Source organism: Falco peregrinus, chromosome 3 (genome assembly GCF_023634155.1).
Source record: "Falco peregrinus isolate bFalPer1 chromosome 3, bFalPer1.pri, whole genome shotgun sequence".
Taxonomy (NCBI): domain Eukaryota; kingdom Metazoa; phylum Chordata; class Aves; order Falconiformes; family Falconidae; genus Falco; species Falco peregrinus.
This window is the reverse complement of record NC_073723.1, coordinates 90974005-90992729: the sequence shown is the minus strand read 5'-3', so window position 1 is coordinate 90992729 and position 18725 is coordinate 90974005. Positions and strand designations below refer to the sequence as shown.

The 18725-nt window shown below is 36.8% G+C and overlaps 1 protein-coding gene across 4 annotated transcripts in view; it reads right to left on the bottom strand.

Annotated features, from left to right (window-relative positions):
- Positions 1-1030: 1030 nt before the first annotated feature.
- RELCH (RAB11 binding and LisH domain, coiled-coil and HEAT repeat containing) overlaps positions 1031-18725 on the bottom strand; it is a 78946-nt gene continuing 61251 nt past the window's right edge. The window contains exons 23-29 of one of the 4 annotated variants that reach the window (XM_055798625.1): positions 17853-17935; positions 17607-17670; positions 15848-15986; positions 14763-14879; positions 13694-13782; positions 9153-9223; positions 1031-2832 (exon numbers count right to left, since the gene is read on the bottom strand). In XM_055798625.1, the coding sequence (XP_055654600.1) occupies positions 2712-2832; positions 9153-9223; positions 13694-13782; positions 14763-14879; positions 15848-15986; positions 17607-17670; positions 17853-17935 (684 nt within the window). In that variant the 3' untranslated portion in view covers positions 1031-2711. Of the gene's footprint in view, positions 2833-9152; positions 9224-13693; positions 13783-14762; positions 14880-15847; positions 15987-17606; positions 17671-17846; positions 17936-18597; positions 18681-18725 lie in introns of those variants that run through there. The other 3 variants (XM_055798624.1, XM_055798626.1, XM_055798627.1) reach the window with 3 other exon arrangements.

Genomic DNA, 18725 nt, shown 5'->3' with positions numbered 1-18725 from the left:
ACTTGTTTTGTATAATGGAAAAAATTTAAAATATCCTGGTAATTCTTTTAAAAAAATTCCATCCCAATCCTGAATGCTACAGTGCCATAGCTAGGAAGAAAGAGAAGAAAAAACCCAAACAACCCCCAAACCCACAGAGAACAACTTCTTGCAATCTTCTTGAAAAACTGTCAATACACAGTAAACCAATAAACATTTTCTCAAACGCCTGCAACCAACATACACTAACAGAGACCTGAAATTTAGGAGGCAGAAGTCCTGAGAACAACCCGCATAAGGTTTGTTGCCTACACAGAAATTTTTTCACCTCAGTAGTTACTGTACTGGTCTTCCTGGGATTCTCACTCAAATTCCTCCTTGGATCAACTGGTATCAAGTAAAATGCTGGCTAGCAAAAGCTTAACCTTGCAAGAGGCTGGAGAGACCGCACCTAGCTGGGCAAAAGATGCTACATTTACACTAATGAACTAAAGAGCAAAAGATGCTCCATTTCTACTGACAAATTAAAGAGTCTCACCCCACAATCCTGCATAGTTAAACTGCTGTCACAGTGTTTTGCCTTGTGCCAATTAGCATGTTTGGCGATTAGATGTGCGGATTAGATGGCTGAAGTTCAGTCCAGGCTAGGAGCCTCTCTCACAGGCAGCCAGCTGCCCTGCTTTGGAAAGTAGAAGTTTAACCATAAAGTCATTTTGGTCTCAGGACTACAGAGCTATCTCTGCAACTGCAACTACTGGAACAGACACAGAAAAGAGAAAAGAACAAGGCAAAAAAAAAAAAAAAGAACAAGGCAAAAAAAAAAAGGGTGGCATAGGAATCCTGCATGAAAATGGCAATAAAGCCACATGACTAGAAGACAGAGTGAAAGAGGCATATCAAGATAGGAAATTTAGCAACTTCAGTCTATCATCTGCTATGTAAAAGAAGTTAAGGCTGAAGAATTTGTGTGCATTAGACCTCTCTCCTGTAACAGGTGTTTTGATACAATAATATTTTCTGGAGAAGACTAGAAGTAAAAAGACAAGGCAGGTATACAAAACTTTTTATTGACAACAGAACAATAGAGAGGAACATCACCACTTCCCATTCCTCAGGAATGTCTCCATTTCACAGTCAGTCTGCTAAAAGTATACTTTCATGGTAACAAGCAACACTACGCCAGGGAGCTGTCTGTAACCTCAAGAAAAATGTTTCATCAGTGCAAAGGGACTGACAGTGTGCAAGTGTGCAGCAGGCCCTGTCACAACACAAACATAGCAGGCAACTGTATGTGCAGAGCCAACAGGCATAGACACGGAGCAGCTGGAAGCCTCAAATTAGCTCCATTATTTCTAAGGGCAATACCTGAAGTGCTACTCCATCCATATTCTCTTTCAGAAGTAAATACTTTCTTCCCTCATTCCTTTTGCTTCCCCTGTCCTCAAAGACGTTAATACTTCCAACTGAATGGTACCGTGTCAGAGTGCCTGAGCTTTTGTATTTTACTACCTCATACCAGTTCATGCATGCACTTGAGTTTGCTTTCAGAAGCTTACATTGACATAAAGAACACACACACAAAAAAAGTGCTGTAAAAGAATAAAAATGTTTAGTTGTTAATGCTTCCTTACTAACAAAAATATTTGGTAGTTGTTTAATGTTCCTTGTAATGTCATTTTTTTAAAGTATGTGTGCAGTCTACTGAACATTTTAAAGAAACAGCATGTCAAACTCTCTTAAAACAATTTTAAATACCCTGAAATTAAATTTGAACTGAGATTCAATCTAAACAACAAAGTATCTTCATTTTTGCTTTCACAGTACACAGAACTGCACACCGAGCACAAAATGAAAGCACTCTTCCTTCTGCAAAGTTTCTTCTGCCTGCAGAACTCTACTGGGACCTGTGTGTAGTAGCTTATACATTTATTAACATTTATTAATTTATTATGTTTTTCCTTAGGGGATGTGCCTCTGGATGTGTAGACTGGTTGTTAAAGTGCTTTAAAATAAAACAAACATCCCAACAAAGGAAAACATCCCTCAACAAAACACAGTGGACGTGAGAATTCTATCTGAAGGACTTTGTACAGGATTTACAATGTCAGCATAAAGCATCTGAAATATGAGCATTCCCTGCAGACTGATGCAGTGCAAGCAGTCTCATACATTAGATACTGCAATTCCTCTGGATTCAAGATGCACAATACTTACAAAAACAACCCTAGAAGCACAGACAAATGCTGGTGGCTCTTCCTCTTCTTTTTAGAAACATAATAAAAAAATCTGCATTACTCTCTCATAATTTAAATACATAAGTAATCTCCACTTTTATTACTTCATGACAATGACTTCAAATTTACATTATTTTAAGTACCGTCATAATAGCTCCATGTATAATACAGATATTTGCTGATATCCTGTCAGAAAATAAAAAAAAAAAACAAAACAACCCTTCCACTATATAAAAAAAAATATGCTGGAAAGACAAGAACACAGAACAGGGACTTGATACAGACTATGATTTCAGTTTTATATCAACCACAGTTAACCCAAAATTAACAGATACAACACAGCGATATTCAAAAGCAGTGCAAATATCTTTGGAGGTTAGAATAAAATAATACTACAAGAACATAAGACAGAAGAAATTAAAAGGCAAGTACTTCAAGTACAGGAACCAGTCTCTGTGAGGTCCATCTTAGTGTTAGCTGAGAGTTCCTTCTCCTATCTTACTTCTTCCTCTGAAACACATTAGCCAACATTGCACCTGATGTAGTCAGCTGGCCCATTTTGTTCAAAAACTTGGTCTTTGTATCTTCACTCACAAGGCTTGCTGCAATCGACATTGAGCTAGGAAAATAAGAAATTTACTGACGTAAGACTACAAAGAACACCATGTTATTTAATAAGCAACTGAACGTTTTGCATTTTAGAGGTTTCAACATTCAGTCCATCAAGTTCAGTCCATCAAGAAGAACTGAAAAACCATTACACCAGCAAGCACAAATATACACTGTTAAAACAATTATCATGTCCTCGCCATCCTAGAGAAAATTAGAGAAAATATTTTTTATGCACACTACTTTTTACTACCTTTGCAAGTCATTGCATTAGCACTGGCAATTGCTCTAGTGAAAAATACCTCTGTGAAAGATTGGCTTTACCTGCTCACCAGAAATGTCAATTCTTACATTTATTTAGTATAAGAATAGCAGCACTAGTTCAGACCAAGGATCTGTCTAGTCCAAGTATCCTGCCTCTGACAGTGATCATTAGCAGAGATGCAGGCAAAAATAAAAGCAAGATTAAGTACAAAACAGTGACCTCTCTCCTTAAATTTCCAGCTCTTTTGTTTTCCAACTATTTCCACCTGAGCAGAGTCCAAAATCAATGTGGGCTGTCATTCTAGTAACTCCCAATGAATCTTTTATTTTACATTACTTGTTCAGCTTTCTTTTGACCCACTTGTAAACCCTACCTTGTGGCACTGAGTCCTACTAGGTGTGCCCCTCGCTAGGTAAAGAGCTCTCTCTTCCTGCTTGTTGTGAATGTGACTCCTACTGCCTTTGCTTGAGTGTTCCTACTCCATACATACTACAGGAGACAATGGAGAGCCCACAATTTCCCCACAAACCGAACTAGAAGGACCAACCCAACCAATGCTGAACCTGCAGGATATGACTTTGAACATGTTAAAAAATTATCCCAATGCTGTAAAATTAACTGATTTTAAAAGAATTATTTATTTACAACATATCAGTGACCTCAACTTCAGATATATGTAACTATTTAGCATAATAGGTAACTGGTCTCAAGCCAGAGTGGAACGAGGCAAATGTATGACAGAAGGAATATTAATAAACATTCCATTCTTCCTATACTTGTAGTTAAATGGCAAACATTTTTCAACATTAGACAGGCCCAATTTTACAACACATTACCAGTGAAATTCTCCCTTGTGAGCTCAGTGTGAACTCTGCATTTCAAAACTATACCTAACATGACAAGATCTGCCTCCAAGGTTAGGAACTGTTCTGTCAGACAGTTTTGCATCAAGAGGTCAACTTGAAGTTAACTCCAAATTGCTCCAACAGAATTTGAATGGTCTCTTCAAAGGCAGCAGGGATGCATTCAGTACTCTTCCCCATTTCACACCACAAAAAAGGTGCTTAGTGGTTATGAATTCTGGTTCTTTTTAAACAGAATACTTGAAAAAACAAAAAGGCAGGCTCTCACTAAAGCTGTACTGTGGTTTTAGAGATTGCTTAATCATATCGTAACTATATCACCTCAAATGTATACCCCATTCCTTCCACTTTTTAAGCTGAAGCGATTCCCTGTCTTCTGCATTTCCACAGTGCCTAATCAACCTAGATCCTTGAAAAGCCCTTCGGTTTGCCTCACGTAGCATACCTAAAGAGTATCACAAAGCATACTCTTAAGTATTATTTTCAGTACATCCCCCATTAATGGAACAAGTTATTCAAATCAATCATCTCATTTTAAATATTATTAGTTGGTATTTTCTGAAAGCTCTGTAAAGTTCCTCATTATCTAAATATTCAGTTTTTAAGCATCATTTCATTGAAAGTATGTAGTCTGAATTTTTAGTAGTTTAAAATTTTGAAAATTGTTCTCTGGTTATCTCTCTTTTTAGACAATCTGATTAAAATCAACATTTTAAAGATAATAATCTTTTATTCTAATTAGCAGCCAGCAGTGAAGATTTATAGCTGTTTTGAAATAATTTATAAACTTTTACAGTGAACTATTTAAGGCATAGTCACATAGCCAGACATCTTTGGCTTGATTACAGAGTCAACTAAGGAATCACATATTTCCAGTTAGCAGGTAAGATAGTACTACTGTAAGATGGCTTTCTTGTGCAATTCCCCTTAATTTCATGATAAAGCAAGGGCATAGGCATATACATTATGTAAATAACAGTTTATACTTGCTATCAGTTGGCTAATGACAAGAAGCTATTCCTGCCTATGATGTATCCTAGAGTTGTGTGTAACTATGGAAAATGATTTGGGAAATACAGTACATTCCAAGCATTAGCCATGTTAGAAAATAAAATTGCTCACTTCAGAAAAGAAAGCCTAACAACGGGTTACAAACCTCTAGTTTTACACAAACTGTGCTGTCACTATTCTAAAGATCCTGAAAAAGGTTGAAAAGACCATGAAATGTTTAATTAACATTCGAAACAGTTTGGGGGGGGGGGGGGGAGGATATCAGTCATCTAATGTTAAAAATTAAAAATTGAGGACTGGAGTGTCTAGAAGTTCATGTTTTCTAATATTACATTACTGTAAATAGAAAGATAACGCAATACACTCAACATATTTAAAGTTTAAATATACCCCAAAAGTACTTCCATTACTATAGAAATTGAACATTCAAACATAATAATAAAAGCAATATGAAACCAAAGTTTCATTCTCATGTCTTTAAAAAGTAATCAGAGAACCCAACAAGCAACAATATATCTTGTTTAAAGCAAGCAGTCCTACAGAAAAGTCCTTGCATATACTCACTATTTAAAAAACAAAACAAAAACCAACCCACAAACAAACAAAAATATGTAAACAAAATTTTTAACCAGTGTCTAGATGAACTAACACTACACGGAGTTCTGCCTGATTTATGGGGAAGCTGTATGCCAAAACAAACATTCATGCTGGACATTTTATAAAAATTGGTTTGTAATGCAAGTTGTTACCCATGATTGAAACACCTTGTTAATTGCTAAAGAAAACGTTTAACAGAATGGTTATCCAATATTTAAAAAGACAGTTTCATTGATTTTTAAAAACTATTTCTGTGACGCCATATTATTTGACCAGCCTTTTCTAACAGTTAGGGGCAAAGACGAGATAACCAACAGAATCTTATAATTGCTTTTACATTCAGTTTTGGTTTTGTGCATGCAGTCTTATACGGTTAACAAAAATCCATAATTTATCTCCTATTTGCATTTAAATCCTTCATCAAATATATATTTAACACTGAAAATAGGAACTGAAATTGGCAAGGGCTTAGCAAGAAAAAGGAGATATTTATGTGTCTGCAAAGGTCAATTCTTCAGTAGTAGAAATATTTCATGTTAATTTTGTACAGTAAAAAGTTGCAACCACAGCCTGATTTTGAACAAGGGGAAGGCTAATTAAAGAATGACAAAACACATTGAAAACTTCTCCTTTAAAAATCTTAGTTTTCAGCAGTTGTATTCTAAAAGAAAATACACTGGCTGTTGTATCACATTTGCATTTATCTGTTTCTGCAATGGCTTAATACGACTAACTGATTTTAAAACATTTTCACAAGAGGGATTGCAAGTAATACAGACTTCTTACATTTAGCTTAACATGTCTGCACTGATAAAAGCTAAAGCATGGAGAGTCTAAACACTACATGAAATAAAAGTTGATCGCTCAAACTCTAGCCACACAATGAACAGCTTTCATGAACTAAATAGGTTAAAACATTTGAGAGGCAAAAGCACACATCTAAATAAAAAAAAAATAAAAATTCTGTCCAACTGAAGAGCAACACTTAAGAACTAGGAAGAGCTCAGCCAAGGTATTTTCTTTCATAACCATAGGCTTCACAGTTCAGTTAATGCAGATAGGATAACAAACTTCAGGTTAGGGTTAATTATGTTCTTTAAAGAGACCAGTTAAATACTGTGTACATGTGCTGCATTCTGGGAGAGAAAAGAATGTTTGCCTAAGAAGCAATCAGTTTCGTATTTTCTAAAGATCTCTCCTGAAAGGCTGTCAAGAAGTTGCTCAAGAAGTGATAAATCTACTTCAAAAAACATTTATCAGATCTAAAAGTCTTATCTTACATATTTAGATACATACACTGCTTTTATTATTTTCTTTACATAGTCAAAGTCTGAGGTGGTAGCTTTTTCATTGCACAAAGAATTAAAATGAAAATGGAAAAATAATATTGGTTAGTCTATAGATTAAAATAATAATAAAAAAGAGTCCATAAAATCCAGGCAGGGGAAATATTTGCAAAAATATTAAAATGCCCATGTATGCAACTGATTCTAATAAACCAACGTGTTAATCAAAATACTGTCATTGCTTATGTGGAGGGATGTCCTTGCACAGGCTGTTTGGTGAGAGCAATTGCTTAGCATCAGATCTGCAAAGGGCCTGGCTGTTACTTCTGCCTTACCACAATTACCTATTGGGAGCCTGCTGTGCAAGGTACATAGTGCAGGGCAGACCCTGATAAAACCAATGCTTACTTGCAAATAGCAGGATGAGCCTACTGGGGCAACTAGCATGTTTCTATCTTGCCAAGAATCATTATTGGTACGTTTTTTTCTGAGGAAATAGCTGGCTTGAAGCGCCAACCTTTAATACAGCTGAAGGCAACCTAAGCATTCACCATTCTTTAAAAATAAAACCCAAACACACAGCTGCTGGAGAATCTGAAGGACACAGGAAGGGGATGACCATTCGGAGCGTGACTGTTGGGGCCAACACCCAGGTATGCATGCCAGAAAGCTCCATTTAAGAGAAGGCAGAAAGGCTAAGGGCAAAAAGTACAAAGCTTGAGAAAGCTACGTAGTGAAGCCCTGGGAGAAAACAACTGCATGAATGCATTTTTTAGCTCTTGACTGACCAGCCATTTATGTTGCAAACACGGAATATGCCCACAGAACGATTAATAAACCTGTTCTTATTCTGTGAATAACCGATTTGTCAAAGAAATACCTATTTCATCATGAAAACTGCCACTCAATTGGAACACACTTAGTACAGTTCCTACTTCATAATATTGGTACATGAAACAGGAAAGAGCAAAGAAAGTGACTGACTCCAATCTTCAGATCTTAAAGGTTTTGTATTTCTTCTGCATTAGGCAGGACTTCTATATGACTAGACAGAACCAACTACCTTACTAGAACAGATACGCTATGGATTGTGAAGAACTTGGACATTTTTAGTTTTAAAATTACTTCACTTCCAAAGTCTAAAGTTCACTTCTAGTACACTTTTAAAATTGACCTGATGCTCATATCTCAAGCAGATTCAGTTCTTGCTACACTCCATTATCAACTACACCAGTAAACAGGCTAAACACCACTACTAAGATGTGAGATACTTTATTTGGTGCATGACGGACTGATTTTTTTCCACACCATTTCAGTCATTCTCAAATTACTGGTTGCTTCCAGGATTTTGCCTGAGCTCTTTCAAGTTGTAAATTTATCAACTTGTTACAGATATGGAAGCACAATATAAACAAGTTTGGTTGGTTTTTTTTCAGATACCTACTGTTTCTTCTCCAACTCTTCCTGGCAATACTTCCAGGGATTTATTAAGTTATATAATAATCCATGAGAAGTTACGTGCTGGTATGCCATTCCAGGCAACAAGCGGGCAAAAGGACACACAGAGGTCATCATAACAATGCTTACCTTTCCAAATCTGTGGGTCTGTCAGCCTGTGTTTTGTTATCAGTAGAGGGACACACAGAGATGTACCACATCTACCACATGAGGCAAACTGATGCATATACACCATGTGTCTGATGCCTCACTGGAGTGCTGGGCTTACTGTGCATTTGTAGAATGGGCGTTTTACTGAAGTACAACGTAGATGACATTTTCCCAAAGCCAGTGTATTTACTAAACAGCATATTCACACAGGTAGGTCAGTTTATACACCGGAGAAACTATTCTTGTATGAACTAGTCACATGCAAGCAAAGACAGCAGCCTGGAGCAGGTCATTACCACAGTCAGAATAATTCCTTCAGCCTGCAGTCCACCCCCCTGAGACAGGGTTGCAAAGTGCACTGCTCTAAGCACTTAGCCCACGCACCCCCTGGTTTCTCAGATCCAGGATAGAAATTCAATTACTGCTTTAAATGAATAAAAAATTAAGAACAAAGTAACATGGGAAAACATCAATGTCATTGCTATGATTAAAAAAAAAAAAAAAAAAAAAGCATTGTCCTCTGTTTTACACTGGAGAAAGCAGCAACCACAAACTCAATTAAAATTTCTAAAATCTCTTTTCAAATACAGAATATGTCAGTGCAGGATTTCTGGTCACAAGCCTTAGACGTCATTATGGAATGACTCTTCAGAACATTACTCTGGAGGCACAGAAAATAAAAGAGAAGTGGTAATCTTACCCCTGTGGTTCTTGGACGGTCTTGTTTTCCACTTTCTGTTCACACTCTTTTATCATGGAGCTTAAAATAACCTAAGACACAGACAGAAGAGATATAAATGACATTTCTTCTTTTATGATGACGCTTCATACAAAATCTACTCTGCAACTAATTCTGACATTAGCAGAACTGTTTAAAAGGTTTCTCTGTTTTTCAAGTGCAATTAAATTCCAGCTATCTGCTAATGTCTTGTGGCTAGAAACAACAAAGCCATTCAAAATACTTTAAGGAAGAAAATGCTTTTGAAATAGTTAAGGAGCTAAAGAATCCCTCCTGCTTCCCCTGTTTTTAAAAAATAGAGCTAAAGCAAACTCAATTCTGTGACACACCTCCTTACCTTGCCTTTTTCAAACAATGCTTTTATTTATTAGCAATAAACTTTGACATAGATTCATCTTACCTCTGTTTTCCTTTAAAGAGTTTTCAAGTACCTTTTAAAATTTGTATCTTTACCAACATTACGTATGAAAGAAAAAGCAAGGAAAGAAAAGTGTGATAGCATCCCAAGATATCTTAATGGAAAAGAAGTGCTAAAGCAAACTTGGTATCATTTCGTTGCTGTCTTCCAAGGTTCCTATGAATCAAGGGTTTTTTCCTTTACTAAAGCAATTGCAGTGTTAAAGGTTTCAGCAGAATATTTAAGATTAAACCCCCCCCCACCCCCCCCACTGGTATTTTACATTTCTCCAGCATATCAAAAAATAAAGAAATTGTTCCAAATAGCAGGCTTTGAAAGAAATCATACAATTCATTGGACAGGTACAGAACTCCCTGCCCTGCCCACAACAGTACTGTTAAAACTCATTGAGACAGAAGCATCTGAAACACTTTGGCAAAATAGTTGCAATGCACAGTGTGAAACTATAAACATGTATATATATGTACCCACTGCATAAATGGAAACTTTCTGTGCTTACTTACAGTTTAAGAGAAAGCTAAGCACTTTCTTTGAGACATTAAACTTAAAATATCAGCGCTGCAAGCAACTAAAATTAGCAGTGTCTTACCAAAACATGAATATATATAATAAAGGGAAATAAGCTAATTTCAATCTCTAAAATACAGATCAGTTGCTAACAGTTACTACCAAGTGATAACTAATTTTGCATGTATTTATACACATTAAAAAGGTATTTATTATTATTAGACAGCTGCAGCACAAAATATCCTTTGAAACCATTTATTACACTAATAAGATGTGTCCTGGTCTGCAGATCTGTGCCACTGACACTCTATTTCTCCAAATCTAATACTTCAACGTTTGAAGCAATTTGGATAGCAGGTGTTATATACCCTTGAATGTTTCAGAAAGCAGCATTCAAACCCAAACCTGTGTATGGGTCTAACAGGACTACAGCTCTGACTGCTAAATTTGCTGTCCTTTATTTGCATAAAATATTATGCAAGTACTTAAACGCAAAGAGTACAGAGGTACAAGACAAATGTGTTCAGAATTCCAGTGAAAAAGCAGTATTTTCTTTCTGTATCAAAAGAAAACTGAATTTTCTAAGCCCAGCAACCATGATTTTTGTTACTTAGCATTTCCACCTGTGCATTGGAACACTTACACATTTTTTTATGTTTATCTGAAACTAGATGTTCCAAATATTGATAATATAACATCTTGATCAAGGGGAATAATAATTCAGCAAGGACTCGGAATCATTTGAATACTGGGATGGAGTTCCCATCCACTCGTTCCAGGAAGGCTGCATAATTTTTGGATGATGTGGAGCAAATCTTCCCTCTTCTCCAAATTAATTTGTCTTAAAGTTTAGGGTAAAACAGAGGAAAACTATAAATATAGTATCATATAGCAATTTTACATTATGATACTGCACATACTGCTTACACTTATTCCTTTCGGTGCTCTTTGTTTGGTCACAGGACTGATAATGACATCATTTAGACCTCCTTTAAGAGACACATTTTAGAGATATAACTGTATTTAGAGACATTTAAGAGACATAACAGGTGCTTAGGTATTATAAACAATCCTGCAAATGGAAAAAATATTTTTATTAAGTATTGATCATATCTCACTATCATGTAACTCAAAATCCAATTATTTGGACAAGAAATAGAAGGAAATGGAAGGCAAATGGAGAAGGGAGAAGAAGGGACCTGACAGAGATGCTGGCAACGTATCTGAAATGTCTGCACGAGGTGAAACGTCTATTTTAAATATGAGAGGCCTGGCTTGAACACCCCAACTTGCACTTTTGTTTATATGAATGAAAGGAAAGCAAATATGAGGGATAAGTGGTAAATGCTGTCTGACAGAATCACAAGCCAATTCCACAAATGTGACATTTCCAAGATGAGCATTAACTTTGTACTGATGTTAAAGCCACAACAGCTAAGGCTTGTGAATGAGAAAATGTGGTTTTGTAACTGATACTCCACTTGAATTGTGAATAACACCACAGTGACCAAAATAATGAGAAATGGGTTAATTCTGTTTATGCAAATGTCTACATTTGAAACAGTAAATTACATTTACTTCAGAAAACATAATTTTAAGAAAGAAAGCTTGAAATACAGGCACTAGGTGGGCCTCAGAGGTCTCTCTCACGGTGCCTGCAAACATCCCATTGTAGCAAGGAGCTGATTAAGCACCGCATTTCCAGTTCTGTAGTAAAAGCTGTAGTGAGTTTTCTAACCCACTGGCACAGGAGTAAATATTTTTAAATTTATGTTTCTCTCTGGCTAAAAAACAAAGTACTTGGCATCACGCCCAAAGTCAATTAATCACAGTGATACAGAATGTGGTAAAGGAGGATTGAGAACTGTCTTTACTTATTTCTTTTTAATTCTATTTAAGCCCTCATTTCCTTCTCTGGCCACAAGACTCAAAGTCAATCAAATAAGCTCTTCTGTTCTAATTCAAGGCATCTTTTGTACTGACTAAGCCTTAAACCTTAGAAGTTGCACTAACTACTATAAAAAAATTAAGTATCAGTATTTTTATCAATTATCCCATTAGTGAATATGATAGAACAAAGAAAATGAAACTAAATCCAACTTTTGCCTACTGCAGCTTTCAGATATATTACTTCTCAAAACACAATACATCTCCCAGCTCTCGCTGAACACAGAGTATCATTGCCAGATCTCCTCCAGTGCTGCCTGCGGTAAGGAAGTACAATTCTGTCGCATTTGACTGATGCTCAGGTCACTACTGTCCCTTCTGACTCAGCCCTCTGAAGTCAGATGTGTTCCTTTTAGGGCCGAAAGTTCCTCAAATTAATTCACCTCCAGTTCCACATACTGTAAATTATATAAAATAATATAATAAAATACAGAAAATAAAAGCACGAGACTCTAGGCTATTAGACTTGAAAATATAACTGGAAGAAGGGACTTTGTTACCAAAAACTTAGAACTCCTAGAGAATATAGTTGTCTCAATTTAAGTCACTTCTGCAGACACAAGGAAAAGCAGTTACTTTTCTCTAGTACAAAGTAACCCATGAAAGTGCAGTATGAACCTTCAAAAATGAGAAAGATGTTCCTTTGCACCTTTTGACTGAATCTTGTCCTCCATCACTTGAAGTGTTTGTACTTTCAAGATTTTCTCAACTTGCAACTAAATCATGTGTCTCATTTTCTGCAACTGACTTAATATCTATGTGTTTCAATCTCTGTTGCCCAGGACCATGTCCAGATGGCTTTTAAATATCTCCATGGATGGAGACTCCACAGCCTCTGTGGGAAATCTGTACCAGTACTCAGTCACCCTCACAGTACAGAAAGCACTTCCCGATATTCAGAGGGAGCCTGCTGTGTTTCAGTTTGTGCCCGTTGCCTCTGGGCACCACCGAGAAGAGCCTGGCTTTGTCCTCTTTGCACCCTCTCTTCAGGTATTCATATACACTCTTCATATACACTCATAAGATCACTCCTGAGCCTTCTCTTCTCCAAGCTGAATAGTACCAGCTCTCTCAGCCTCTCCTCCTATGAGAGGTGCTCCAGTCCCTTCATCATCTTTGCAGTCCTTCACTGCACTCTCTCCAACAGGTCCATGCTTCTGTACTGGGGAGCCCAGAACTAGACACAGTACTCCAGATATGAAGTGCATCCCATATATTTCAGGACTATACTTTCCTCATCCTTGCCTATCATTTCTCTCCAGTAGTACACCAATTTTCATCTGCATTTCCTTGGACATACTGTGGCCACTGATTTTAGTGTGCTTTTGTTTTGATGAAAAAACACACGGTAAAAACATTTCCTTTTTCTTCAGTCTACAAAGATCAGTGTTCCTACATGCATTTCTGATAGTTGAACATTTCTCTGCAGAGGTCCTTGGCTTAGAAATACAATTTAAAAATAGTAAGTTCTTTTAAAATCATGTGAACCTATTCCTTATCAAAAAAACCCTCAAAGCTATGTTTTGATATCACTCATGAGTACCTCTCCTCAACTTTTGGTTTTAAATACCATTACACTTCAACTTTTGCTGCCACCTGTGTTTCGTAATTAGTAAACATAGCCACTCACCTCATGCTCTGGTGAGAGATGTTCCATGTCAGTTCGTAAACACTTAAGTCCTGGTAAAAAGTGGTTGACCATTAAATCCTCCGAAATAACTAAAGACCAGGTTGTTAAGGTATTATAAGGATTGTCTTCGGAAATTATACAGTTTGTTTTCTGTCTTCTGATACTGTTATTCTACTGAACACAGGGACAAACTACAGCAGCAAAACCCAAGAAAAAGAACAGCATCAGGCCCTTCACAACTAATAAAAAAGATGTTAAATATTTAACTTCACAGACTTCATATACCCATACCATTCTGTTCATATTTTCTCAATTTACTGGTTAAGACCAAGGGGGTTGTTTTTGTAGCTTACTATCAGTTCCACTGTATTGGGTCTGACTGAGATGGAGTTAATTTTCCCCCCAGCAGCCCTCACAGTGCTCTGCTTGTATCGGTAACCAGAGAGGTGGTGGTAACACACCAGTGCTTCGGCTGGTGCTGAGCAGCGCTCGCACAGCATCAAGGCTGCCTCTTCAACATTCCCCCTCACCCAGCAGGCTGTAGGTGGGCAAGGTCTTGGGAGGGGACACTGACCAAAGAGATACTCCATACCATAGAACACCTGCTCAGCAATAAAAGCTAAAAGAAAGGCGGAGGCAGCGGGTCATTCATCATTGCAACATTTGTCTTCTGGACCAACTGCTCACATACTGAAGTTCTGCTTCCTGGGAAGGGGCTGGACATTGCCTGCTGATGGGAAGTGGACAATAACATCTTCTGTTTTCCTTTGCTTCCGCACATAGTTTTTGCTTTATTTAACTGCCTTTACCTTGGCACACAAGTATTTTTTCCATCTTATTACCCCTCTTCCCCTTCCCCTGCTGAGGAGGGGAATGATAGAGCAGCTTGGTGGGCACCTGGCATCCAGCCAGGGTCAACCCACCACATCCACCTTCTGTGAAAACCTCTTCTTTATACTCGGCAGATCATGTTTTACATCACACACTCAAGGACAAACTTAGTCTCAACTATTAACCTTCTCCCCCCACCAGAGCATTAACAGCTAAACTTCCCCTACAAAAAGGATACAACAACAGGAAAGAGCACTGTAGGCTTCAAACAGGTGGGTAGCGATATCCAGTCTCTTTGAATCCACAGACTGCTGGTTGTTGACCAAGGCTAACTTGTGCAAGTGTGGAATAACAACTGTAAAAATAAATACTGGAATAAGTAATTTGAAATTGCTTTCCATAGAGTTGCTTAGTATTAAACCGGTGCTAAATGGCAACCGCAGGCATCTGAAGCATCACACATCAGTGTGGAATAAGAACTGCAATTCATGGCTTTTGAGGGGACTGCCCTTGTGGATTTAACTGATCAACCCAAACTTGAAATAAAACTCTGGTAACACCGCCTAAAATAAAAACATACATCTCAAAATAGTAACAATTTACAGAAAATACTTTGCAACATTATTACTGTCCTGCTGCAAAAAGCTGTCTAAAACATGCTTCTTTTCTATAAATACAGCTGATAAGCTAGTGACAGAGACATGCATGTCACGACAAATCTTCACTGACTATAGAGGAAGCCTACTTAACGATTTTAACCTGCTAAACTAGATGCCTGCAGTTGGGAGGCATGGTAGCTCCGTGTTTTGTTTACAAGTATCTATAAGACAGTCCTAACAATCAGCTTCACTCTATGCACTTTACATTTCAGGGCCATGAAAAAACAAAAAAAAAAGCTGTTTTGTTAATTGGGGATGCACTTCCATTTAAGACATGTGGAATGCTTGAAATTTATATGCCAGCACAGGGTGATGGAATGGGGGAGGAGGGGGGAGGAAAGCATTTTACATATCAAGTAATTTTAAAAAAACCCAACAAACACCACCAAAAAACCAAAAATCCACTTCAAATTTGCTCTGCAGCAAAGACCACTCCCCTCAAGCTCTGGAATCATTCATCACCATGTCCTGGTGTTCTATATACACACCAATGGTAGGCAAATTGAAAATTATACGAGCAAAGTCTTAAATACTGCGACATATCAAACTGAAACAACAGTCTTCACACTTCTCGTAAAGAAAAAAAATAAATCAGTATAATCAGCATACTATTGGCTTTAGGACAGAAAGAGGAAGACTGCATCTTCCTGCTGATGCAACTTACATTCATCTCGAAATCTGGGCTCAGCATTAGGTCCAACTCTTCCAAATGTTTTTATTATTTCTGTATGTAGAGAATGTTGGTCTTGATATTGAGGGTCCTCCAGGAAAGATGCCAGCTGCATTTTCACTCTTTCCAGAAGCTTAAATATTTCCAGAGAAATAAAAAGTATACCAAAGAATGAAGATGCTAGAAACTGTTACGGTCAGTTTGGACTATGTCTATAATATTTAAGATAATAAATCCTGGACCTGTTAATTTACAGGTTTTTCTCTAACAGGATGTTCCAAACTCTTCAATGCAGCTCAACATTCTAAAGACTGTTAACAGTGTTTTAATTTGATCTATCTTTAACTATAAACAAGTGCTTACATATAGCTTGTCCTTCCTCCCTGAGGTTTCCTCGGTTTTGATACTCAAATTTTTTTACCTGCTATTAAAATTTCCCTCATACTATTAATATCTTTGGAGTTTTCCTGTTTAATGAGAACTGAATTCTCATTATAAAAATATATATTTATAAATATAAAAATTATATATTTATAAAAATATATGATTTTTTTTGCAATATTAGTATGCTCAAAAAGTTTCTGCAAAGGACAGAGATGCAAAAGTAATCATAAAATCATTGAATTAAAAAGATTTCTTCAACTAAAGGCTAGAAAAGCTGGAAATACAAATACATGTAAGATCACATAAGTATTCAATATGCATTCATCAAAGTTGTAAAAATAACATTTTTTATTACATTTTGGAAGGTGATATCACCTCTGTACTCTAAGGCTTATTATAATTAGTGCAATGGATACAGTAATTTTTGTGGGGTAACAAAGCAGTATTCTTCCCAAACTGATTATAGGCATGCATTCCAAGCTGCAAAATTGTAACTTATCCATCTTCCAAGTACTTGTGAGTCATCACTGACTTCTTACTCACATTTCCTCAAACACATTCTTTTAGAATATGTTGAAATTACAGGAAGAATGCAAGCTCTGCAAAAAGCTGCAAGGACTAAGAAGAGATTTGATTGTGCAGCTGTTAGACAAAAGACAGTATTTCTACTGCTTACAGCAGAATCCTAGGTGTATTTCTCAGACTTCTGATCTGTTAACGAGGTTCGTAATTTAAAAACAAGGAGGAACTGCATAGCTATATTATCCTCGAGGATTATTTCAGTTATGTTACTGTGATGACTTTTAATGCAATCTTAGACATCACAGGCTAAACCAGCAGATATGACAGGAACTACAATAGACTTGTGCCCTTCTAAAGTAGTTAGAAGCCAAGCATGATACCCCAGAGTATCTCAAATGGTACAATACACTTGTGTAGAGGTCACTGAATCCCACCATGACGTTTTGGTCACCATTTTAAAGTAATGCTATTTTATTTAGAATAACGGGACTTGGATTTCTCCACTGCATTGGAGAATGTTTTAAAGAACATTTTGAGCATGGGATTTCCCATCTTCTAGCCCAGGCCTCCCCCTCTACATACACATTTGTCTTTGTTTATGTTTGGTTTGATATTTAGAAGGAAATGTTTTCATTGGTTAAAAGAGGGTTGGTTTGTTTCCAAAAAAACCCAAGAGACCATTGTGAAACTGGAAAGCATTTTGGAAGAGGGTATAACAAAGGAAGAAATTATTTATAAGCTGTTTTTTTTCTCCACGTTAATTAATAAATTACTGGATTTCTGGACTTACAAAAAAACATCCACTATTTATGCTACAAAACCAACAGCCTGATAACAGGTGTCTTACCTCTCTCTGAGTAACAGTTTCCATGATGGTCCCAAAAGCAGGAATTGTTGCAATCCTTACTGAACTAGAACAGAAAAATAGAGTCTTTAAGATGTATTAAACATTAAGAAGAAAATTAATTAAAAATAAAGCAAAATTTTAAAATTAGTACTTTAAGTTACATTAGTTCTAGCAATGACAAAACAAAACCAGCAGACCAGGAAAAAGACAGACAGGATTAACTCAAGGTCTCAATCTGAAACTCACAATTCAGGATCACTGGACAAGGTAACAAGGGCCGGAGCAACCCGCTTGTCAACTAATGCTTCACTCATGCCTCGAAGAGTCAGCTGTAAACCAGTCAACATGCAATAAAAAACGGTTTGGTAAACTTGAAGAACTGGGTTAGCTGTGACTGAGGATGGGCAGGCAGACGGGGGGGTTTTCTTGGTTTAGTCACCCACACAAGACATTGAAACAATTAAGACACTATTCATGCTGTAGCGTTTATTAGTAACAACCTGTTAGTGAGATTAGCAAAGCATCCCTCCTTCGCTTGAAAGAAATATCACATCAGAAACATCCAGAAAATTAAGTACTATGGTCACCTATCAGAAATTAGATACAGCCCAAACTGTTTTGCATTTCAGTAATGCAGATGGTACTTAATTTTGCAGTAGTAAAGCTGATAGCTTTACAGAACTTATTAATATCCAGCTTTCTACTAGAAATGATGAAAGCACATTTCAAACTGAGAATATGATTAAATATAAAAAAGCAAAAAAATTAAATGACATTAAGTTATCTATTTAAAGTTCATCCAGTGGTTTTATCCAGTTTAGTTTTAGGTGTTGCAGTAAACCTATTTATTTACAATTAAATGATTAAGAAGTTACGTTTGGTTAAAAGTAATTCAATTTTTGTTCAGCTAGAATAAGAAACAGAACTGATGGTTATTTCTTCCTAAGTATTAAGAGGGATGCTATGTACATAAGACAGTCAGAAAACTTACATTTCAGGGTCACTGGAGAGAGTAATGAGAGCTGGAACAACTCTCTGAGCTACCAGAGTTTCATGTACCCCCTTCACCAACAGCTGAATGGTCAGAGCAGGGGGGTATCACAGGTGATGCACGGAAAG